Source organism: Erithacus rubecula (genome assembly GCF_903797595.1).
Source record: "Erithacus rubecula genome assembly, chromosome: 9".
Taxonomy (NCBI): Eukaryota; Metazoa; Chordata; class Aves; order Passeriformes; family Muscicapidae; genus Erithacus; species Erithacus rubecula.
In genome coordinates this window covers 21,194,342-21,217,207 of record NC_136660.1, presented here as the reverse complement: position 1 = coordinate 21,217,207, position 22,866 = coordinate 21,194,342, and the positions used below count along the sequence as shown (strand labels likewise).

Here is a 22,866-nt window from a genome sequence, read left to right as displayed (position 1 = left end):
ACTCTACTGTCCCCTTTTATTTACCGTTCCTCAAGAGCACATGTGATCAAGCTAATCCAGTTCCAGCCTTAGTAGCACTGTGCCCAAGTGTCCCTGTCCCACCCAGGCATTTCTAAGAAACAAGAGTTCAGTGGCAATCACTATCCTCGGGAATCGTCCTTTTTCTGTCTCAGCTGTTGGGGGTTACCTTAGAATGAAGATTCAAAGTCTCTTTGGGGTTTTGTGGTCAGCCATAACTGCCATAACACACGGACACCATGGAAATGTGGGAAAGAAAGAACCAAAAGAAGGAGTTTGGAAAGTCTTCAGGCTAGAAATCAGTAAAAGGAACCTGGATCCTGGGGACTCAGAAAGACCAGTGTAGCATGTGGTCAGCTCAGCTGCAAGACACTGCAGACACAGGCCTGGGGTACTGCAGGTGTCACAGGCCCCCTTGTCAGGTGGCACCAGCCATTGCTGGACTTTTTGTTGACATTCAGCAGACTTCTCACTGGAGAGGTCTGTTGCATCAAAGCAGTGTCTTTAGCAGGTCCAAATGAGTTTGTGTTGGTTGGTGTGCCCTGATCAAGGCTATGGTTTCTGCACAATGGCTGTGCTGCCCTGCGGTGACTCTGTGACTTCCCTGGATCTCCCCTTTGTTCTCTTGCTTGGGTCTTCCTCTCCTCCCTTCTGAGCCTATGCAGCTTGGTCACTACTTTGATTTATGGGGTTGTGCAATAGCACTGGGTTAATAAATAACTGTGTGTCATCAGGGATTTTTGTCCCAAGACCGCTTGAGGGTGTGGGGGGACTTTTATCCCAAGCATCTGCCCAGGTCTCTCAGCTGGGCAGAGTGAGAGGCAGGAGCTGCCGTTGCCTCTCCCCTGAGCTATGTCAGCAGCCCTGGAGAAGTTCTGCGGCTCCATCTTCTGGGTGAGTGGCTGTGTCATCCCCATTGCCTGTTCTCGGTGTAGGGCACCCTGTGTGGGGGGAGAGCAGTGGATTCCAGGGCTCACAGCTTGTCCTGCCAGTGGTGGGAAGAGGTTCTGGGCTTTATCCTGGAGTGCCGTGGCACCGAGTGCCGTGCACTGCCTGCACGGTGCTCACCAGACAGTGAGGCAGTGGCACCTCTCTGACTTAGCTCTGTCCTGTTTAAGCTCACCTGGGAGCACAGGACACCCTGTATGGACTTCTGGGGAATGATTTGGCTTCAGCTGCATCTGCTGGCTTGGCTCCACCAAGGGATGGCCATCCCACATTCAGGCAGAGAGATGGGGTTGTGGTATTGCTTGGACCTTGGCTGAATGCTGAAATGCTCATCCAGGAGGGTGGGTGTTGATGGGGAGATGCAATGGGCTGGAGCTGGGTGGGCAGGACCTGTAGGAGTGTTGGCTCTTGTCCTGAGTGCCAAGTGAGAGTCAAGCCATCGCAAGTGACTTGGTGTTCTGTCCTTGCTGCCCCCAGAATGATTCCTACCTTGCCCGTCCGGATGCCGACCTGCCTGTGTGCTTCCAGCAGACTGTGCTGGTCTGGGTCCCCCTTGGCTTCTTCTGGATTTTGGCCCCATGGCAGCTCCTGCCCATGTGCAAATCCAAAGCCAAGAGATCCTCTTTGACCAAACTGTTCATCATCAAACAGGTAGAGTGGAACTAAGGGGGTGCAGATAGGCTGGAGCAGCCTGAAGGTGTTGGTGGTATGAGTGGAAAGACTGTCCTACAGTCAGGTGTGGGATGGAGAGATGAGAAGTGCAGGAGGGAAGGGGCAATGGGATAGGGAACATCCAGGACAGAAATGTAAAGGAGAGTTCAGCAGTTGGCGTATCTGGGACAGAGGGCATTACAGGGAGAGATGCACTAGGAGGGAGGGCAGAGTGTGTATTAGAGTCTCTCATCTCGTGGGCTGTTATCTTCCAAATTTAAAATGATGGCAGTGCTCCTGTGAACTGTGGTACATTCACAGGGTTGCAAGCTCTCCCAGGCCACGTCTGTGTTGAAAAGTGTGTAAGGATGTACGGGTGTATTTTATGCTGAGCTCTGTTGCCTCCCAGTGGTTCCCAGTGTCCACAATGGGCTGGCCCCTCTCTCCCCACAGGTGCTGGCTGCTCTGCTGGTGCTGGCGGCAGTGGCGGAGTTGGCCCTGGCATTTGTAGACGATGCTGAGCAGGGTGGTGTGCCAGCTGTCCTGTACACAAACCCCAGCCTCTACATCGCCACCTGGGTAAGGGCTCAGCTGTAAATGTGCTCTGTGTCTCCAGGGACAGGGTGAGACTGCAGCACCAAGCAGCACAAGGTTTCCCTAGCACAGAGATCAGTGGGAAGCTGTGTCCACAGGGGAAGGGTAGCCTGGAAATTGGGTAGGACTAGCCCCAAACCTGTGTGGGTGGTTCATGAGGATGATATGTTGAGGGCAGGGGCTTGGTTGTACAGTGCTCACTGCTGTTATCCTTGAAACTGGGATGATTCTATACCTGGAAGCGTAGCTGAGCTCTCTGACAGAACCTTGGCTAGGAGCAGTATGGGTTTCACAGGACTGATTTTGCAGTGTGAACATCAGACCATGGCTTGCTGCTCTGATGTCTCACAGATTCCTGTACATTGCTGCTCAGTTTTGTGCAGAGAGCCCAGAAGTACCATGGGATGCCCAGGCAGAGGAGAAAGTTGGCTAAAGGGGACTTAGTGGCTATTAGCTTGACGGAATGTGTGCATGGAAGTTGCAGACATCTTGTGTGATGGGATATTCTCACAGTCTTAACAAATGCTCAGGAGCTACACTTAAAAAGCAAAATAGCACCCTCATTTGCTTTCTTTCTTATTTTGTCAGGGTATTTAGTTTCACATGCAGAGTCCATGTGAGATGATAAGGCAGACTGCCCAGAGAGGCTGCACTGCTGGAACATGATCTGGGTTCAGTTCCAGGTCTGGAGGCAAGGTGCAGGAGACAGGGTGTGACCCCTCACAGCTTGATATGTCTGAGAATCTGTAGTGAGAACAGCTAGAAAGAGTAACAGTACCCTGCTGTAATATCAGGGTACATTCAAACCTGATCTTATGTCATCCTGAAATAAACCTTTGTACTATATAATTCATTCTGAAGCTTATGAAGCATTGCTGATGTGTTCAGGGTATTCAAGGAGTGAATCCCAGCAGATCATGTGTGCTGGCATCTCAGCACACATGCTACAAAGGCACTTTTAGAGGCAGACCTGCAGCTCTGACTGATTTTCTTTCCCCCAGATCATGGTCCTGCTGATCCATGACACACGGCGCCTCTGCTTGCGCAGAGATTCGGGGGTGCTTTTCTGCTTCTGGACACTGTCCCTTCTCTGTGGGATACTGCCATTCCAGTCACTCGTCCGGAAAGCTCTGCAGGTTGGGTTTGACAGGAAGCTCTGTGCTTCCCCATGGTCTTGTTCTGTTCCCAAAGCTTCTTCATACTCTTCTCTTGACAAGATTTCTATGTATCACTGAGGTCCCAGCTGCCCTGGGGACCTTGGGGAAGCAGAAAAGACCTGAGAAGGAATTGTTGTTTGAATTCATCCTGTCCCTTTGGGGTCTAAGCTCTCCAGGAGTAATTTTTCCCCTTAAACACTTACCAGAGGAGGTCATGGAGAAGCAGGGAGAGGTGGCAAAGGGAAGCTGATCCAGGACTCAGAGCAAGTTCTGCATGCTCTGTTTGGCTCAGCCAGGGGATGGATCTTGTCTCTGGAGTACCAGAGGCCTTGAGACAACCAGCAATAACCCTGGGCTTTCAATTTCTGCAGGAACCAATCTCTGACCTGCCACGGTTTATCCTTTTCTTCATCTCCTACGGGCTTCAGCTGCTGCTCTTCTTTGTCTCAGGCTTCTCAGACATTGCCCCAGAAACAAAGGAAATCGGGAAGAAGGTGCGAGGACTACATGGGAGTGGGTTTGGGGCACTATATCCTGAGCATTGTGTGGGGCAGGGCAGGCTCCATGCAGGCTCCAGGCTCCTTGGGAACACCTGAGGACTTCAGCACAGGGCTCAGCAGGAGCTGGAGCCTGCAGCATGGGGGATCTGCATGTGTGTCCAGGGTGGGCTGCTGTTGTCTCTGAGCTGAGATTTCTGGAGCTGGTGTGGTTTGAAACCTATGAGGTTCCTTAATAGCGGGGGGTGCTAAATCAATTTTTGTTAAAATCATCCACCAGTATAAACAGTCTCTCAGTATCCCCTTTGTTTTGTACCATAGAACCCAGAGGTGACAGCCTCCTTCCTGAGCTCCATCACCTTTGAATGGTACAGCAGGTGAGCAGGGCTCTGAGGGAGGTCAGACTGCAAAATGTAGGGGAACTGCAGCACAGGCTGCTTGGATTAACTGGGAGAGGCACCACATTGGGTGCAGCCTGAGCCTGGGGCCAGGATGGATGTGAAGGCTCTGCATTTGCAGCAGGGAGTCTCCAACAAGTATCATGGGATGTCTCTGTCCCACAGCATGGTTTTCAAGGGCTATCGCAAGCCTTTGGAGATAGAGGATGTCTGGGAATTGAGAGATAAAGACAAGACAAAGGCTCTTTATGATGCTTTTGAGAAGAACATGAAGACTGTGATGCAGAAGGCCAGAGCAGACCTGGAGAAACGGAAACGCAAGAAGAGACGCCGGGAAGGTGACCTAGACTATGGGAACAGCATGAGCAAGGCTCAGAGCCAAGACATCCTGGTGCTGGTAAATCCATTTCTACTCTTGGCCTTGTGTGAGACTGAGACATCCAGGTCCAGCCTCAGGGAGTAGGGTCACCTCACTCCATGCCGCCCTCTTTGCTGGGTTTTCCCTTCTTTGATTTTGCAGGACCATGGGCAAGGATAGGGGAGCCCATGACAAGGTCTTTCTGTCATGTCCTTGGCAGATCCCCATATTTTGAGAGACCAAGAAAGTCTCCATCTTTCTGCCTGACATAAAGACAGGAACCACTCTCAAACCTGCAGAACAAGCAGTTCCCTTATGTATATCTACCTCAGATACTTTTCAGCAACAAGATCAGAGTGAACATCATTCTGTGACCCCAGTCTCAGATTCTTCATGATTTTTGTCTGATTTTTGGCCTGAGAGATTCAGGCTGGTTTGGATTTTAAAAATTGTCTTTGGTACAAAAGAGATGGTGCTAGTCCTGGGTCTGTAAGACATAAGTAGAGATCAGTGAAAGGGAATGTGACAGAAGCTGAAGTTAAGGTGTTATTCAGGATACCTGATCTGGGATCTGTGAGGTGCTGCCCTGAAGCATCCTTCAGATGCAGGATGCCTGCACAACCTCACTTCTATGTGGGCTTCCCTCTAGGAGGAGAAGCAGCCAAAGAAGAAGAAGAAGAAGAAGAAGGGAGACGAGGACTCAGGCCTTCCCAAGGATTACCCCAGGGGCTGGTTGTTGAAAGCCCTGGGCAAGACCTTCAAGCAGAATCTCCTGCTAGCAGTGGCATTCAAGGTGGTGCATGATGCACTTGTGTTTGTCAGCCCCCAGCTGCTGAAGTGAGTCCTTTCTCTCTCTCTCTGTCCTGACTTCACACCCAGCCCCACCACCTCCCCTTGTGTGCTCTGTATCCAGCCCCACCATCACCATATGTGTTCCTCTCCCAGACCCTGGGGACATTTTGTGGCCTCACCAAAAATGGGAGAATGTGTTGCGATAGAGTTTAACAAAAAACCAATCTGAGCTGGCTGCCAGCTCTTATATGTAATATCTTGCCCCCTTGCATCCTGCTATGCAGTCCCATTCCCTGCCTGGAGACAGTCTGTCTTCTTTGGGGTCCTCCAGGAGTCAGTGCAGCTCAGCCCAGCAGGGCCTCCCCATTTTGTTTTGCAGAGCAGCACAGTCTCTGTGGATGATCTTACATTAGTGACCCACTGCTGTGTCTCTGGCAGAACAGGGTTCCCAGCTTGCTGACCATGGAGCCAGTTCTCTGGGGCAGGGTTTTGCTCACCACTCTTGTGAGGATGCTCTCCCTGCATTCACTTGGAGCATCCTGCTTGGGTCTGTCTCAGCAGGGTGTGTGTCTCATGAGCTTGTTTCCCTGCCAGGCTGCTGATTGCCTTTGTGTCAGATGAGGATGCCTTTGCCTGGCAAGGTTATTTATATGCCATCCTGCTCTTCCTGACGGCGGTGGTCCAGTCCCTCTGCCTGCAGCAGCACTTCAGCTTGTGCTTCCAGCTTGGCATAAATGTGCGAGCCAGTCTCATTGCTGCCATCTACAAGAAGGTCTGCATGGTCCTGTCATCATCCCTGTTGGCTTTCTTCAAGCTGGGCTGTGAATCAAATTGTCTTGCCTACCCCATCAACCTGGGGTGTGTGCACATTCCTCCTCAGGAGGCACAGGGAGAGTTTGAGGGGCACCCACCCAGCACTGAGAACACTGTGAGCCCTAGTTCTGCTTGGGACCTGTGTGCCACAGCCATGTGTTTGACAGCTACTAGGGGCTGAGGGAGGTTTCTCTTCAGAGCAGTGCAAGACCTAGGGCAGGTGCCCCTGCAATTCCTGCACAGGGGTGCTTTTCTTTGCACCCAGCATCCAGCGGCTCCAGACAGTGAGGAGAGCACTGGTGGCCAATGCAGAGGCACCGGGAGCTAACCCAGAAGTGGTTTCAGCCTGGTCTGCTAATTCCCTGCTCTGAATCATGCTGCTGGCAGCAGGGCTGCTCCCAGACTGGCTTGTGCTGACTGTGCTTTCTCTTTCCAGTCGCTCACCATGTCTGGAGACACCCGCAAGGAGTCCACGGTGGGAGAGACTGTGAACCTGATGTCAGCTGATGCCCAGAGGTTCATGGACGCAACCAACTTTATTCACCAGCTGTGGTCATGCCCCCTACAAATTATTCTGTCCGTTGTCTTCCTCTGGGCAGAGCTGGGCCCCTCTGTCTTGGCTGGCATTGCAACCATGGTGCTGCTCCTCCCCATAAATGCGCTCCTGATTGCCAAGGGCAAAACCATTCAGGTCAGTAGTAGGTGCAATAACCTCTCTGGTCTCCCACATCCCACCCCACTGTTGCTCCCCTCCCTCATTTTCTATACTCCCTACTCTTTGCTTTTATGCTGTGGGTCTTTCCCAGCCTAGGAATTTGATCTCACTTGGGCTGGGGGTGTCTCTATCCCGAGCCAGAGGTGATCAGCTGCCATGAGTAGGAAACTGGTGAGATCTGTTCTACCATCACAGCTGAACTTGAACCACACTGGGCACAGCCTTGAGGGCTAAAAATGAGATATTGCCAACCGTAAGATAAAGCTTTAACTTCTACCTGACATCAGGGTGGTGTTTTGCCCCACTTTGTCCAGAGCCACAGGGAGCCAAGGCTCAGCTTCGTGGGATGACTTCTCTGGGCTGTGGAGCCCATCCTTCTCTTCCCTGTGGCAGTCCAGATGTATATCCAAGGGTGAGCTGCTGTCTGTTTTAAGTGATGTCTCTCTCTTGTGTTTGTAGGAGAGGAACATGAAGAACAAGGATGAACGCATGAAAATAATGACTGAAATGCTTAATGGAATCAAGGTGAGCAGTGGAGTGGAGACTCTGGGGCAGCTGCTGCATCCCTCTTCTTGGTACACTGTACCTGGAGGTAACACACCTGTATAACCCTACAGCACCACTGTTAGTCTAACTTGAGGGCCCTGTGTCTGGGTCTCTGTAATTCCCTTGGCTGCCTCATCTTTTCAAAAGTTGGCTGTGGAGGAGCTCTGGATACTTGGAATAAGACTTGGGAGCCAAGAGAGGGTTTTCTGAGTGTTTCCTGGAAGGCTGTGGTAGTGGCATGGTGGCAGAGGGGCTGGCAGTGACCTGTAAGCTGACTGAGAGAGTGGGAGTGCAGTGGGGAAATGCTATAAGCAGCACAGGAGAGGGGGGATGCAGTGGCCAAGCAGACTTCTGAGCAAGCCAGGAGCTGGCCATGGAGGTGCTGGCAACCAGTGAGCTGGGTGTGGAGGTGGGCATTCCTGTGAGGCCAGCATCTGCTCACATTGCTCATCCTACAGATCCTGAAGCTTTTTGCCTGGGAGCCCTCCTTTGAAAAGCGAGTTATTGACATCCGGGCACATGAGCTCAAGAACTTGGTGAACTTTGGTTACCTGCAGTCAGTCTCTGTCTTTGTGTTCAACTGTGCCCCCTTCCTGGTGAGTGGTAACAGCCCTGGGGAGGTGTGTACCTTCCTCTGAGCTGGGGCTGGGCTGTGTCCAAGGGGATGGGAAATATTTGGAACCTCAGCTGGAGTTTCTGCAGCGAGGAAGGGGCTGGTTGGTGGGTGCTTGGGATATAGATTATGATTCTGGCTGTTGGCAGGAAAGCTGTGGTAGAAAGGGGTCCCATTGGGGTGGTGAGATGGGGCCCAATGGTGAAGCAGGAGGGGAACAGGTCCCCAGGGGAATGAAGGCATTGCTGAGGCCTTGGGACAGTGTGAGGATCTGGGCTGCACACAAATACACTGATGGTGGATTTCCCTGATATCTGTCCTAGGTCTCCTTGGCAAGCTTTGCTGTCTATGTGCTTGTGGATGAGAACAACATCTTGGATGCACAGAAGGCCTTCACTTCCATCTCCCTTTTCAATGTGCTGCGTTTCCCCATGGCCATGCTGCCCATGGTCATCTCCTCCCTGGTGCAGGTCAGGCCTCACGTAGGGCAGGGGGTGTAGAGGGATCCTATGTCCAAAGCAGCACATCCAGGGGATGGACCCCCAGGAGTCAGTGCACAGGACTCTGTGGCAGTGGGGTGGGACAGGACTCACATACATAACACAGAGGTTGGGTGAGGACTGTGATGTGGTGCTCTGCTTATGGGGCTTCTGCCAGCCCCCCCAGCTGTGCCCCATGCCCATTTGCCATCCTCTTCCTCTTTCCACCATGGCAGACCAATGTGTCAACTGGGAGGTTGGAGCGCTACCTGAGTGGAGGCGACCTGGACACCTCAGCTATCCACCACAACCCCATTGCAGGCAGGTGAACCTCCAGATTACTCCCTGTGGGTCTCAGGCTGGTGCAGCCTTGGGCTTTCCCCTCTCTGAGGGACATCTCTCTCTGACAGGCAGTGCTGTGCGTTTCTCGGAGGCCACCTTTGCCTGGGAGCAGGATGGCAATGCTGCCATACGAGAGTGAGTGCTCTGTGCCACATCAGGGGCAGAGGGCTGGGGAGAGGGAGGCTTTCTGTGTTATTAGTTGGGAGAGCAATCACCTCTCACAGTGCTGCTAGACACGAGTGTCCCAGAGACACTGCTCTGTGCTGGTCCTACACAGGAGCCGAGGGGCGACCTGGCAGTGCTGCTTCCTCAGCCCTGGTGTCTTTGCAGTGTCACCCTGGACATCACACCTGGGAGCCTGGTGGCTGTGGTGGGGCCTGTGGGCTCAGGCAAATCTTCGTTGGTGTCAGCCATGCTCGGGGAGATGGAGAATATCAAGGGACACATCAACATCCAGGTGAGAGGAGCTAGTTGGTGCTCAGGGCTTTGGGGCCGCTCAGCGGAAAAGTAGAGCAGGACTGTCCCAGAGTGGTGGCTCAGGGCAAGGACAGGCTGCAGCAGGTGTCAGTGCTCAGGCTGATCTCTGACAGGTAGCTGTTCTTGTCTGTCCTTCCAGGGCTCCCTGGCCTATGTCCCCCAGCAGGCCTGGATCCAGAATGCCACACTGAAAGACAACATCATTTTTGGGTCACAACTGGACGAAGCCAGATATCAGGAGGTCATCAAGGCCTGCGCCCTCCTTCCAGACCTGGAATTGCTGCCTGCAGGTGACCAGACAGAGATTGGAGAGAAGGTATGAGCCCTGGGCGCTATGGGTTTCCCATAGCACCCGCAGCAGAGTCAGAGCTGCTGCCCTGTGCCAGCCCCGTGTCCAGGGAGATGGTTTCCTTGCAGGGAATCAACCTGAGCGGGGGCCAGAAGCAGCGGGTCAGCCTGGCGCGGGCGGTGTACAGCGACGCGGACATCTACATCCTGGACGATCCGCTCTCTGCCGTGGACGCCCACGTGGGCAAGTACCTCTTCCAGCACGTGCTGGGGCCAAAAGGGCTGCTGCAAAAGAAGGTGAGCACCCTTGCCCTGCAGCCCAGCACCCAGCCAGGCAGGACTGGCACAGGCATGCTGTTAGCAGTCCAAGGAAATTTAGGTTTCTTGCCTGGGACAGACAGGAATCCTGTAGCTTTCACATAGGGCTGCAGCAGGCAGGAGAGGCCACAGGAGTCCCCAGAGGGGTAGCCTGTGTCCTCACAGCCAGGCACTGATAAGCAGACAAGTCCCCAGGAGGGAGGTGGTGAGCCTGCAGACCCATGGCTGGGGATGAGGGGTGCTCTGATGATCACTACCCTGCAGCCCCTTTGTTGCAGACACGGATCTTGGTGACACACAGTATCAGTTTCCTGCCTGAGGTCGATAACATCGTGGTGCTGGCAGGAGGAACAGTGTCTGAGCATGGCTCCTATAGCACCCTGCTTGCAAACAAGGGGGCCTTTTCCCAGTTCCTGAACTTGTATGGAAACCAGGAGGAGGATGTTTCAGAGGAAAAGACTGCAGGTACTGGGAACACAGTGGGGCTGTGGCAGTTACAGTAGCTGTGCAGGTATCTTGGGGATATGAAGATCTGATCTGTCAGCCTGACCTGGCCCTATCAAGCCCAGGCATCAATGGTGGTTAATATGAATCCTTCTCAGCTTCTGGCATTCAGCAGCACAATAATTTCCTGACCAAGATTTGCATTCAGGCATTATGTTGAACATCTAGCACAGGACCTGTTTAAATTTTTTACTCCATTTATTATGGGTCCCAAAATCTTATGTGGCAACAGACTCCATATTTTTCTGATACTGGGATCAGAAAGATCCTTTGGTTTGTTCTAAACATCCCACTGGACAATGTTTCATCTTTATCATGTCCCCCGGTGCTGTGGGTGATGTCAGGTCAGGTGGATGCTTACCCTGTCAGGGCTCAGCCCAGTTGTCCAGCTGCAGCCTGGCTATTCCCTGTATGTCTTCACAGGGCTCATCTTCACTTGCTCAAGGAGATGCTTCTGAGCTGGAATGATGTGACCTATCAGATCTTGCACCTACTAAACTATCACAAATCTTTGCTGGCCAGTAGTGCTGGGATAAGTCAGCAGCAGAGATTGCCTCTGTGCAAGCCTATAGCCCTATGCCCCTGTCAGCTCTCCCTCCAGCACAATGTATTTCTTCCTCCTTCTGCTGTGCTGGTCTTGCAGCAAGGTTGGAGTAAGTGTGATATGTGATGGTAGGACACAGCCTAGGCCTAGAGTATAGCATGGAGCTGAGTGCAGTGGAGGTGTGGTGTGTGGGATCTGCTCTTTCCTCAGTGCCTGACCGTACCTTCCCTCATCCCTGTGCCTGTAGCTGTTGCTTTAGTTGGGGATGAAGAGGAGGCTGATGAAGATGTAGATCCTTGCCTGGAGGAGCGCTCTGATGATGCAGTGACTATGACCCTGAGGCGAGAGGCCAGCTTCCAGCGCAGAAAATTGAGTCGCAGGTGGGACATGACCTGAGCTCTCAGCTCTTTCCCCTGCCACATGCACTGGTCCCTTGGAGACAGGGATCTGGGGCCTTCCCAGGGAGTTCCAGCTGGGAGCCTCCCTGCCTGCTCCTACCACAAGCTGCTCTGGGTCAGGAGCATCTGATTTTGCCTTTATTTACACTAGTGTGCCACAGCCTTACTCTGCAGTCTTCCCTGAAACTTATGCTGATGGCTAATTTTGCTTTTGGGAACAAGGCTTTAATTTTATGGCTGTACCTGCCCAGTGGTCCACAAGGCTCACTCAAAGCTGCCCCAGTTAGGACATTATTTTCCAAAGGACTCCACCACTGTGGAAGAAGACCCAGAGCAGCACAGGGATGGACCCCCAGGAGATGGGGACCAATTCAACACCCTGTGACTAATGGTACTCATCACTTCCCTGCAGCCTTAGTAAAAAGAGCACCAGTTCCCAGAAGAAGGTCCAGGAGGAGCCACCAAAGAAACTGAAGGGACAGAAACTGATCGAGAAAGAAACTGTGGAAACGGGCAGGGTGAGGAGGATGGAGGGATGAAGCACTGTGCTGCCCTGGCTAGGTGCTGCCAGACCCTAATTGTGGCTCAGAGAAGCTGGTGTGGGCTGGCTGTGACCAGAGAGGCATGAAGGAGACAGAGCTGCCTGGGACTGGTGGGGGGGGGTGGTGGGGGGGAGCACTGTGGGCAGCAAGGTGGAGTCCCAAGGCTGTGCTGGGTGTCACTGCCTGTGGTCTGATGGGTTCAGTTGGTCCCCAGGTGAAGTTGTCCATGTACGTGCGGTACCTGCGTGCTGTTGGCTGGTGCTTTTCCTTCTGGACTGTCATGGGCTACATTGGACAGTACGTGGCCTACGTGGGCACCAGCCTGTGGCTCAGTGACTGGACTGACGATTCGGTGCGCTATCAGAACGAGACCTACCCCACGCACCTGCGGGACCTGCGCATCGGCGTCTTTGGGGCACTGGGGGTGTCACAAGGTGAGTGTGGGAGGACAGCACCTCCCACTCGCCCCATTTGTGAGGTCTGGGCAGGATATGACTTGCAAGGCCTGCAGCCAGCAGTACAGTAAGGAGCAGGGCACCCAGCATTTTGTTCATTTGCCTGCTGCTGCCTTCCTTCCAGCTTGTGGCTGAATTATGGACACATGCCAGTCTGAAAGCAACATAAATTGCCCCAAGTCTGTATTACCCCTTCAGTTTAAGATAATTTTCCTTAAGCAGATTAGACACAGTGCTGGGGCCTAAGGCTTTCCAGAAGGGTTAGTGTTCCTCCCCTGTGCTGGGACACAGTTGGTGAGGCCTCCCTAGAAGGTGGGATGAAGGATTATCCCAGTGGCTCGCTGCTGGCTTGGTGCCGCTGGATGTGTCCATCAAGTCAAAGGGTGCCTGGGGCCAGTGTCACCCAGGAGCTGGTGACAGCCCTGTGCTCTCCTTGCAGCTATCTTCCTGTTCTTTGCAACCGTACTGTCTATCAGGGGCTCTGTGCAAGCCTCCCGTGTCATGCACGAGCAGCTGCTCAGCAACATCCTGCGCGCACCCATGAGCTTCTTCGACACCACCCCGATCGGCCGCATCGTCAACCGGTTTGCCAAGGTAACAGAACACCCCAACATGGAAAAGGTGTTTGTTCTACTACATCTGCAGCTGGGTAGTGGCATGACCCTGCTCCTATTGAGCACTGCAGAGCTGAGCCCAGGTAAGGGCCAGGAAGGGACCAGGAGGACATGGTGCAAGGCTGACCGTCAGCCAAATGACATCCTGGGCTATACTAGAAAGACACACAGGAAGTTTTTGCTGTGCTGAGGAGCTTACACCTGGACATTGTGTCCTGTTTGAGGTCACCTGGGAAAGAAAGATGTGGAGAAACAGAAGAGAGTCCATAGTAGATCACTAAGAGAGGTAAGAGCCTAGAGCTCATGTCCCACAATGAGAAGACCTTCTGGCTATATACGTTCAGCAAAACCCACAGTATTTTCTATCTAAGTGAAGGTCAAAAACAAAGAGAAAATGAGAAAGGATGGAAAATACAAACAGCTAATTTCAAGCCTGCTGCTACTCCACTTCTTCCTTTGGTACAATCTCTTGATTTTTGGGAATAAAATTTTCTCTTAAAATTAAGCCTATGGACCTGGGTTTACTCTGAGCTGAGGGAGTATGTGGTGCCTGGCTAGGAGATGGATGAGGACCAGCTGGAGCCCTGGGTGCACCTGCATGGACCTGTCTCTCTTCTCACTTCAATTACTGCTCCTGTGTCCTAAGTCCTGATGGAGTTCTTAAAGCTGGTCTGTGTAGCAGGGAAATATTATAGGAACTCAGCTGTTCTCAAGCTAAGAACTGTGGGCCTAAATGAGGTTGTGACCATAACACTAATTCAGGATCATCAGGATATTTTTACAAGTGTCTGGCACTGTGCTACCATAGAAGTGTGTAGGAACCCTGTATGTATGGGGCCTTCGGGCTTCTCCTTCTCTCTGGGGTCACTGACTGCTTCTCTATACATTTTTCTATGCTCCAGGACATCTTCACAGTAGATGAGACCATTCCCACGTCCTTCCGCAGCTGGATCTCCTGTTTCATGGGTATCATTAGCACACTGATCGTGATCTGCCTGGCCACTCCATTCTTCGCTATTGTTATCGTTCCCTTGAGCATCTTCTACTATTTTGTGCTGGTGAGTAACTGGGCCTTGAGTGAAGCTTCTGCCCTGCTGAGAGCAGTATCTTGGTGGCTGCTGGGCTTTGTGTTGTTAACCAAGCTGTGTCACTCGTTTCAGCGCTTCTATATCTCCACGTCACGCCAGCTAAGGCGTCTGGACTCTGTCACCAGGTCTCCCATCTACTCCCACTTTGGTGAGACAGTGTCAGGCCTTTCTGTGATCCGGGCCTATGGACACCAAGAGCGGTTCCTGAAGCATAATGAGATCATCATGGATATAAACCAGAAGAGTGTTTATTCCTGGATAATATCAAATAGGTGAATTTTACCACTTATGCCACAGCACAGCCTGCAGCTCTTCTGGCCAAAGGTTTCTTGGTCATGAGGGAGGTCCCTGGGATCCTGCAGTCCCCCCTCTTGATCTCAGTAGTCTCAGTAGAGGTCCTTTGTAGTTACTGGGGCAGTTTAGGATAGGGGCACCATCTGTGGCAATGGAACATTTTAGGGTGATTTTGAAAGCCAGAGTATGCCCCCCTACAGTGTCCAGAAGTTGGGCAGGATGAGCTGTGCAGTCAAGGGCTGAGATGCTCTTGGTGAGTTCTGGGAAGAGGGTGATCCTCCAGGCAGGCCCAGAGGTGTGATGCAGGCACTTTCTGGTTTTGAATCTTACTGGTAAATTGTTTGTATGTGTGAGGGTTGAATGGTTGGGGCTCTTCTGATACATGGCATTACCAGCACAGGAGGTTATGTGTGAGACATGGACTGACATAAATGAACCTGCTTGCAGAACTGGCCACAAATGACCTGCTGTGTACATGTACCAATGTGTGCCATGTGCACAGCACTGGGCTCATGGCTGGGTGTGAGGGATGCTGGTGCAGTGCTGCTATTACTGGTGGGCTCTGTGTTGGGCACAGGCAGATGCCTCCCTGCCTCTCTCTGCCCTTCAGCTGTCCTCTCCTGGTGCAGGTGGCTGGCCATCCGTCTGGAGTTTGTCGGGAGCCTGGTGGTCTTCTTCTCTGCACTTCTGGCAGTGATTGCAAAGGGCACTTTGGAGGGTGGCATCGTGGGGCTTTCTGTCTCCTCTGCTCTCAATGTGAGTCATGCAATGAAAGCATTTTCTCATTCCGGGACAGGACTGAGAGCTCTGGGCTGGCAGCATGATGTTGTCCTGCCACCAGCTCTTATCCATGGAAATGGAATTATCTGGGGTGTCCTAGCACCTGGGGAGTGTCTACAGAGCCAGGGAAGCACATATCCATCCCAGTGTGAGTGGGATACTTGCTGCCATGGGGAGGAATATGGCCCTGCTGTGGATCAGAGATGCTGCAGCGAAGTTTTTGAAGGACTGGGGAGAGGTGGGCTGTGTCTTGGCAGTGGAGAATTAGGGGCCAGGCCAGGTATGCTCATTCCCAGGATAATTTTCTGGGCTCAGGTGGCTGTTCCTGGGTGCCACTGAGCTCTGCATCCTCTGATTGTGCCATGCAGGTGACCCAGACACTGAACTGGCTGGTGCGGACATCGTCGGAGCTGGAGACCAACATTGTGGCTGTGGAGCGGGTCCATGAGTACATGGTAGTGAAGAACGAGGTGAGGAACCCAGGATCTGGGCAAGCACCTGCTGCACAGCTTGGTGCTAGTCAGCATCACAGAACGAACACCCCTAATGTCCCTGTGCCCTCCCCCAGGCTCCATGGGTGACAAAAACACGCCCACCACGTGGCTGGCCCAGCAGAGGCGAGATTCAGTTTGTTGACTACAAAGTTCGCTACCGACCTGAACTGGACCTGGTTCTTCAGGGGATCACCTGTAATATTAGGAGCACAGAGAAGGTGCCTTTGCCCTCACTACACTCTCTACAGAAAATCTGTTAAAATTGTTTCTTCTTGGCTTCAGTCCGTGTGCTGGGGTGGGATGGTGACAGGATGCAGCTCCTAGGGACTTGAGCTGCAGGAAAGGAACAAAATCAGACAGTCTTGGGTGATGGTAAGGGCAGGAAGGCCCACTAGACCAAGATGCAGAGCATCTGTCCTGTTTTCTACAGCCCAGTCAGCTGGTCTAAAAAGCTGCTTCCACAGGTCGGAGTTGTAGGCCGGACTGGGGCTGGAAAATCCTCCCTCACCAACTGCCTGTTCCGGGTGCTGGAGGCGGCTGGAGGGAAGATCATCATCGATGATGTGGACATAGCAACAATTGGCCTCCACGACCTGCGCAACAACCTCACCATCATCCCCCAGGTGAGCTGATCCCCACCCTTCACATCCCACTGCTGCATGGCCCCTGCAGGCACTCCATGGCCTCAGTGTGTCCCTGGGTGCCCTGGAAGGCCTGTGAGCAGGCTGTCACCACATCCCTTGCCAGCTGCAGGCAATAGTGTGAGCCAGGATGTCACCACAGGTGGAGGCCAGGAGCCATTGCTAAATGGTTATGGGGGGGCTGAACATGGTGCTGTCCCTGGCAGGACCCTGTGCTCTTCACTGGAACCTTGCGGATGAACCTGGACCCCTTTGACCAGTACTCAGATGAGGAGGTCTGGAAGGCCCTGGAGCTGGCTCATCTGAAGACATATGTGCAAGGCCTTCCCGAGGGGCTGCTGCATCTCGTGAGCGAGGGAGGGGAGAACTTGAGGTGAGCAGAGGAGCAGATACAGGGCCACCCCCCCTCCCTTCCCTAGAGCCCAGGGACCAGCCTGGAACAGCAGCCTCCAGAAAAGTGGCTGTCCAGGGATGATGCACTGAAGCTTCTGGGAAGTGAAGATGGAAGAAAGTGACTGAGGAGTCAGGGCTGTTAGGGAGCTAACGTGAGCTGACCCTTCTGTGGTGGCCCAGAGAGTAAGATGCTGAGGGATGTGGTGCTCAGGGTAGCAGATGGTCAGCAGGGAGAGGCCAGGGACAGTGTTGGGGTCAGAGCAGCAAGATGCTGTAGGCTTGCAGAAGGTCTGCTGGTGTCAGTCTAGTAACTGATGCTCTTCATCTCATCCCAGTGTTGGGCAGAGGCAGCTGGTGTGCCTGGCCCGAGCCCTTCTCCGCAAAGCCAAGATCCTCATCCTGGATGAAGCAACAGCAGCCGTCGATCTGGAAACTGATAATTTAATCCAGACAACAATCCGGAGCGAGTTTGCTGACTGCACTGTCCTTACCATCGCCCATCGCCTCCACACCATCATGGACAGCAACAGGTACCGTGGACAAAGGGGGAAAGGGAATGGGGATCTGGACTCCTAGGATGGGGTGAGAGCTGGAGTGGAAGCAAGAATGCAGCCAGAGAGGCAGGGGTGGATGCAGAGCCTGGGGCACTAATGCACAGTGGTGAAAAGAACAGTAAGGATACCTGCGCAGTAGTGATGCCTTTGTGGGAGAAACGTTTTTTGGGATCCTTCTTTACAGAAACAGACCATAGAGGCATTTGCTGACCCATAACACAGGTAGGAGGGGCTGTGCCCTCACCACTGCTGAGAAGTGGCGTAGGAGGAGTGAGGGTCAGTGTGGCTGCAGAGCTGGTGGCAGCAGTGCTATCCATTCAGATCCTGGGAGTTGAGGCTTTCTTGTTTCCTTCTACCAGGGTGATGGTGCTGCATGCTGGCCAGATTGTGGAATTCGACAGCCCCGAGGAGCTGCTCATGAAGCAGGGCGTCTTCTCCGCTATGGCAAAGGACGCCGGCATCACCGCGGCAGAAAGCACCGCCCTCTAGGCAGTGCTGCAGGGCCCGGGGGCGACAGCTCCTCCTGCTGCCACTCACCCAGCAGGCGCTGGTGTCTCCCAAGCCAAGCTGCCAGGAATTGGCCTCTGCAGTGGGGAAGCAAAGACGGTGGCTTCTCTAGCTGTCGAGAGACAGAACACCTGGACTTGAGCAAGCTATTAACCTTGCTACCACATCCTGCCTGCTGTGCACACAAGGGTCTGGAGCTGCATAATTTATTCCAAGATAGAGGGGAAAAGCTATCTGCCAGGCAGGGAGATCATGACCTCCAGTGGGGGTGGTCTTAGTTTTTTACTTCACCATGCCAGGTGAATCTACTTTAGAGATGCTTTAGCATTATGGAATGAAATTTGCAGTTTAATCTAAAAATGAATGTTATAATTTATTTACTTTTTGTAACTGTAGCCTTCCAAGTGCAAGGCTGATGTTAAGGCACGTAAGTAAGCCTTGGTTTAGCTTTAAACCTGGCTAGTGCTTGGGTGAGGAGAGCTGCTAACAGAGGTTACACAGAGCTGGGCAGTCCAAAGCGAGGGGGACAGCTCTACTCATGCAAGAACACTACTCTGTAGCAAAACCAGGACTGCCTACCTGCCTGCCTTCCCTGTGGCTTCTACTCCCTTTGACTGCATTGCAAATAAATAAGCCCTTCCCTGAGGTTATCAAAACCACTTTTGGGGCAGATTTTGGTCTGTGGTTCCAGACTGAAAACCTGATGGTGGTGGAGACAAGCTGGAGAGCAGCAAGCACACATCTGTGTACAGCCACACACACACACAAAAAGTAGGTGGTTATTATTGACAAACCCTTGACTCTCTGTCCTTGGGCCAGACCTCCACATGCAGGGAGCAGGTGCCCACTTAGAGCAGGGCAAACATTCACCCCACCAACCCCCAGTGCCATGGAGCCCCAGAGTCATGTAACACACACTGCTGGGGGAAGAGGGCACTGCAACCACTTCATCTTAATAAAGAAAGCTCCTGTGAGGGTTTCCTTGTGCCTGAGCTGCAGTTCACACAAACACCAAGGCACTAGAATGGTGAACTCCACCAAAAAGGAAATGTTTTTCCTGGCCCTGTAGGGTCGCATGAAGGCTGCAGCACTTGCCAGACACTCCTCCCAGGTCTCCCAATACTTGGAAAGGCACCTTCTATACACAAGAGCAAATCTTTATTTGCAGAGCAGCAGTACAGGGGATACAAACATTGCCCCATGAAGAGAACCTTTTCCCTTCAGGACATGGCAGCAGCAGTATCACACACCAACCCAGCAAAAGGCACCATAGCTCTCCCAGGGATGGTCCTGCCACGCCAGAATGTCAGCACTCTCTCTAATGCCATGCAGGAAAGCACAGGTGAGGCAATTCACCAGAATACCCCACATAACCCAAAATCCAGGCTGGAGGAACAGCTTGTGCTTTGCATTCTGCCCTGCCCCAGCCCAGAGCAGCCAGGTGGGCATGTCAGTGCAAAGATGAGTGCTGGGCACAGCCAGTAATGCGCTGACAGGGATATGGTGTTCTGGGCTTCTGGCTCACCTGGCACATGAGAACCTGATGGCTGCTGGCAGCAGCAGAACTTGGAAAGGCCAAGGCCCTGGGAGACCAAAACCAGGGAGAAGGCACCTGCTGGGGGCTTTGTTGGGAGGGTTTCAGAGGCCATACCCATCCCAGGTGTTCCCAGGAGCTCAGCTACTCCCAGCAAACCTCAGAGCTGCTTCCCCAGGCACAGTGTAAACATCCCACCCCGAGTCCTGCACAGACAGGTGAGACCAGGCTCCTGCTGCACAGGGAACTTATTCACAAAGTCTGGGTTGCTTTTAATACTACTTGACTAAAGACAATCTCCAGAAACTCAGATTAGCCTTCCACAATTTAAATCCACAGCAGTTCCTCAACCTGAGTCAAGCTCTACCCTTCTGGGCAGGCAACAGCCCCAAGATTTGCTCCCCTGCTCCTGGCTGGACACAGGAGACTCAACCACACCTCAGAGGTAAACTCACCCCTGCCCTCACACAAGCTGCCTGCTCCTGCCTACTTGGTCAGCCCACCCTCTGAAGGGGTGATGTCAGCCAGTGTTTGAGGCCCAGGAGCACTGCACAGCTGTGAGAGGCAAAGCCTTAAGGGTGAGCAGTGGGGGCTGGAGGGCTGGCCAGCCTCCCCCAGACCCTAGCAGTCCCAGCAGGAACAAGGCATGGGGTGCAGGCTCTGTCCACTACCTCACGTGTACTCTGTCTTCCGGATGTAACTTGAGGGCACATAGCCCTGCTTCCCGTGGGCCTCAGCCAGCCACCACTCCTGATTGCCTGTGATGTCCTCAAACTGAAGGATCCTGAGTCTCTGGTTAGCTGACACACTCAGCTCATTGGTGTTTCGGCCTTTGAAGGTGTAGAGAGCGTAGTAGACCTGCCAGAGACAAGGGGAGGACATAAGTTAGATGGTCACACCACACTGCCTTAATCTCACAGGGCAGAGGATGTGTGGGCTTCTCTCCTCCTCCACAGTGACAGCCCTGGCCTCTTCCCACCCCTAGTTGGTTCTCTGTTCTGCACCGCTGTTGTTGGAATAAAGATCTCAAATCCCACCTCCTACATCTTCCCGGTCACTGCCAGGGAGGAGGAGGATTCAGTCCCCAGCCACACAAAGCAGTTAGCCCCTGGCATCCCTAGCCCCATGAGGGTGGCTGAAGACTCACCTGGTTTCCCTCAGACTCGCTGTTCTCCAGCCCAGAGTCTCTGTCCTCCACCGAGGGCGTGGGCCTAAGATGTGCTTTGGTGGGGTGCCCGTTGCGAGAGCTGGGGCTGCTGCCCAGCTCGGGGCGGCTGTAGCGGTGCTGAGATCTCACTGTAGCAGCCAGAGGGGCTGTCCTGTCACCAGAGCCAAGCTGGGGCAGACAGGGGGAGTCCACCTCCAGTGGGGGCTGGTACCCATCTGCTGGGGAGACAGAGTCCTGCAGGGGTTTGTGAGTGAAGGTGACGGCCGCTCCACTGGGGCTGAAGGACAGGGTGGCGTTGCTTTGGGGAGAGGAGCTGCTGTGCTCCGACTCGTTGGAAGAGTGGCTGCCCACAGAGACGTCGGACTGGCTGCGGCGGGGGTTGTAGGGCTTCAGAAAGGAGCTGTACACAAAGCCTTTTGTCACTGCAGAGAGCGAGAGGAAGGGAGCTCAGACTGGGGCACAGAGACCAGAGGAGGGAACTCACAGCAAGCACCAAGGGCAGGGAACAGCCACCTACCCCCATTGTCTATGAGCCAGCGATTCTGGCTGCCCATGGGGTCCTTCTTCTTGATGACGCCCACAATGTCTCCTTCCAACAGGGAGACATCCAGGTCTTGGGCAGCATTGAAATTGCGCTCTGCCTGGAACAGACTCTCTGGGGGATAGCGGGCCAGGAGGGCAGCTCGGACATCATCTGACTGCAGGAAGTAGGTTGGCTGCAGAGGAACAAGGCAGGTGTGAGTGGCTGTCCTGGGCTCTGCAAGCCCTGACACCGGGCAGAGGGAACTCACCAAGCCAACAAGGGGCTGCCGCCGGGCAGATTGCCGTTCCATGCTTTTCCTTTCAAAAGTCTTCTTGGGAGCTGCCTGGGATTCTGGGAAGAAGGTAAAGGCCTGCAGCTGCTGGAGGACTCGACTGTGCTCGTCCTGGAAGATGGCAATGAGGTTCCCTTCCCTGCCAGACACCTTCAGCAACTGAAACCAGAGCAAAGTCAGGGATCCTGGTTAGGTGACAGCTGCTGGGAGAAGTGGCGAAGAGCTACAGCGTAGACCACGGCAGGGGTCCGAGTCCTGCCTGTGACTTGCATCGGGTGCAGTCCTGAGTCCTGTCTGGACTCAGCTCTAAGTGATCCTCAAACTTTTGACCTGATATTTTCTGAGAATGCTCTCCTGCCATTGCTTCAAGAGCCTTCCACACACAATTCTAACATAACCCTGCAATCCCTGTCCCGACACCATCCCACAGGAGCCCTCCACAAATCACAGGTGGCCTGATGCTGCAGTAGCAGCTTCCCCCACCATGTGACAGGTCCCAGTGAGGCTCAGGAACAAACCCTGCACAGGCTAGTACTGCTCTGAGCCCAGGGTGCTGGCTGCCCTGCAGGAACCCACCGACAGCAGGGGTCTGAGCTCCTCCAGGGCCAGGCGCACGAAGTCGCAGTGAGCCTCGGCATAGCCCCGCACGCAGCTGGCAAACAGCTCCTTGGCGAAGCGCAGGAACTTGGGCAGCTCGTCCAGCAGCTGCGCATTCAGGGCCTCGTAGTTGTTGCGGGCTGACTGCAGCTCCTCCAGCGTTCTCTTGTCCTTCAGCTTCTCCGCTCGCTCGGTGCAGTTGTGGAAGTCGAGCAGCTTGTCGAAGCGTTTCTGCACCAGCTTGTGGGGCCCCGCAAACATGCTGAGCAGCTGGCTCAGGGGCGAGCTCACCAGCCGCTCCGTCCGCTCTTTCTGGTGGGCAGAGAAGTGACAAGGTGAGACAAGGTGCTCTCCCACTGTGAAGGCCAGCAGCTCACTCTCCAGCACACAACCTCCCCTGGATAGTATAGTGACTGTCTCCTGATGGCACCCTGGAGCTCCAGAGTTCCCTTCCAACAGCAGTTATTCTATAATCTTACATAACTGTGGGTAACTCTATGTAAAGTACCTGAACCACTAACATAAAGAGCTGTAGCATTACAGGTAGGGCTGAAAAAATATGTAGCTAACAGACACAGTCCTAAACTGCCAAGCATCAAAGCTCTCAGGTGGACAGAGTTGAGCAGGAATGCTCACAGCTCTCCCAGGTTACCCTCCCTGCAGCCTCCCAGGGCCTGCCTATCTGCAGCAGACCCCCAGGGAGGCCTCAAAAGGGCACAGCCTCACTCACAAAGCTGGAGAAGAGCTGGTCGCTGATGAGACGATTCACTTTCTGGAACTGGTCCAAGTCCCCACTTCCCTTCTCCGTGCACAGGTCCCACATGCTCCCTGCTGCCAGTGCCTTCATACATGCTGACTCCTGCACCAGGGAGACACAGCTCAGCCATGCTTGCTGCCCAGAAGGGGCTCCCAGGGCAGCCCTGAGCACCCAGCCCCAACA

At 53.6% G+C, this 22,866-nt stretch overlaps 2 protein-coding genes across 7 annotated transcripts in view; one reads left to right on the top strand and one right to left on the bottom strand.

The window, feature by feature from the left end:
• The first annotated feature begins 733 nt into the window (after positions 1-733).
• ABCC2 (ATP binding cassette subfamily C member 2) lies at positions 734-19,180 on the top strand. The gene is made up of 32 exons (XM_079313031.1): positions 734-912; positions 1,444-1,617; positions 2,071-2,196; positions 3,213-3,347; positions 3,740-3,862; positions 4,187-4,242; positions 4,429-4,660; positions 5,271-5,458; positions 6,008-6,185; positions 6,663-6,917; positions 7,401-7,466; positions 7,946-8,083; positions 8,424-8,570; positions 8,816-8,904; positions 8,994-9,056; positions 9,252-9,378; positions 9,538-9,714; positions 9,816-9,983; positions 10,283-10,469; positions 11,300-11,432; positions 11,863-11,968; positions 12,207-12,426; positions 12,887-13,041; positions 13,964-14,119; positions 14,222-14,421; positions 15,073-15,199; positions 15,592-15,693; positions 15,792-15,935; positions 16,182-16,340; positions 16,565-16,731; positions 17,087-17,281; positions 17,665-19,180. Exons 1-32 carry the CDS (start codon positions 871-873, stop codon positions 17,792-17,794), a joined length of 4,665 nt encoding a protein of 1,554 aa, XP_079169157.1. The 5' UTR covers positions 734-870; the 3' UTR covers positions 17,795-19,180.
• DNMBP (dynamin binding protein) overlaps positions 18,949-22,866 on the bottom strand; it is a 33,650-nt gene continuing 29,732 nt past the window's right edge. For all 6 annotated transcript variants that reach the window (XM_079313032.1, XM_079313033.1, XM_079313035.1 and 3 more), the window contains 6 exons: positions 22,657-22,785; positions 21,906-22,238; positions 21,306-21,488; positions 21,032-21,230; positions 20,494-20,936; positions 18,949-20,204 (listed from right to left, as the gene is read on the bottom strand). In XM_079313032.1, the coding sequence (XP_079169158.1) occupies positions 20,019-20,204; positions 20,494-20,936; positions 21,032-21,230; positions 21,306-21,488; positions 21,906-22,238; positions 22,657-22,785 (1,473 nt within the window). In that variant the 3' untranslated portion in view covers positions 18,949-20,018. The remainder of the gene's footprint in view (positions 20,205-20,493; positions 20,937-21,031; positions 21,231-21,305; positions 21,489-21,905; positions 22,239-22,656; positions 22,786-22,866) is intronic.

What these genes read in the sequence shown, in the direction of transcription:
- ABCC2 (XM_079313031.1), top strand. Translation starts at nt 871, where the DNA reads ATGTCAGCAGCCCTGGAGAAGTTCTGCGGCTCCATCTTCTGG. An exon ending in TCTTCTACTATTTTGTGCTG is followed by an intron (nt 14,120 to 14,221) that starts GTGAGTAACTGG and finishes CACTCGTTTCAG; the next exon opens with CGCTTCTATATCTCCACGTC. An exon ending in TCCTGGATAATATCAAATAG is followed by an intron (nt 14,422 to 15,072) that starts GTGAATTTTACC and finishes CTCCTGGTGCAG; the next exon opens with GTGGCTGGCCATCCGTCTGG.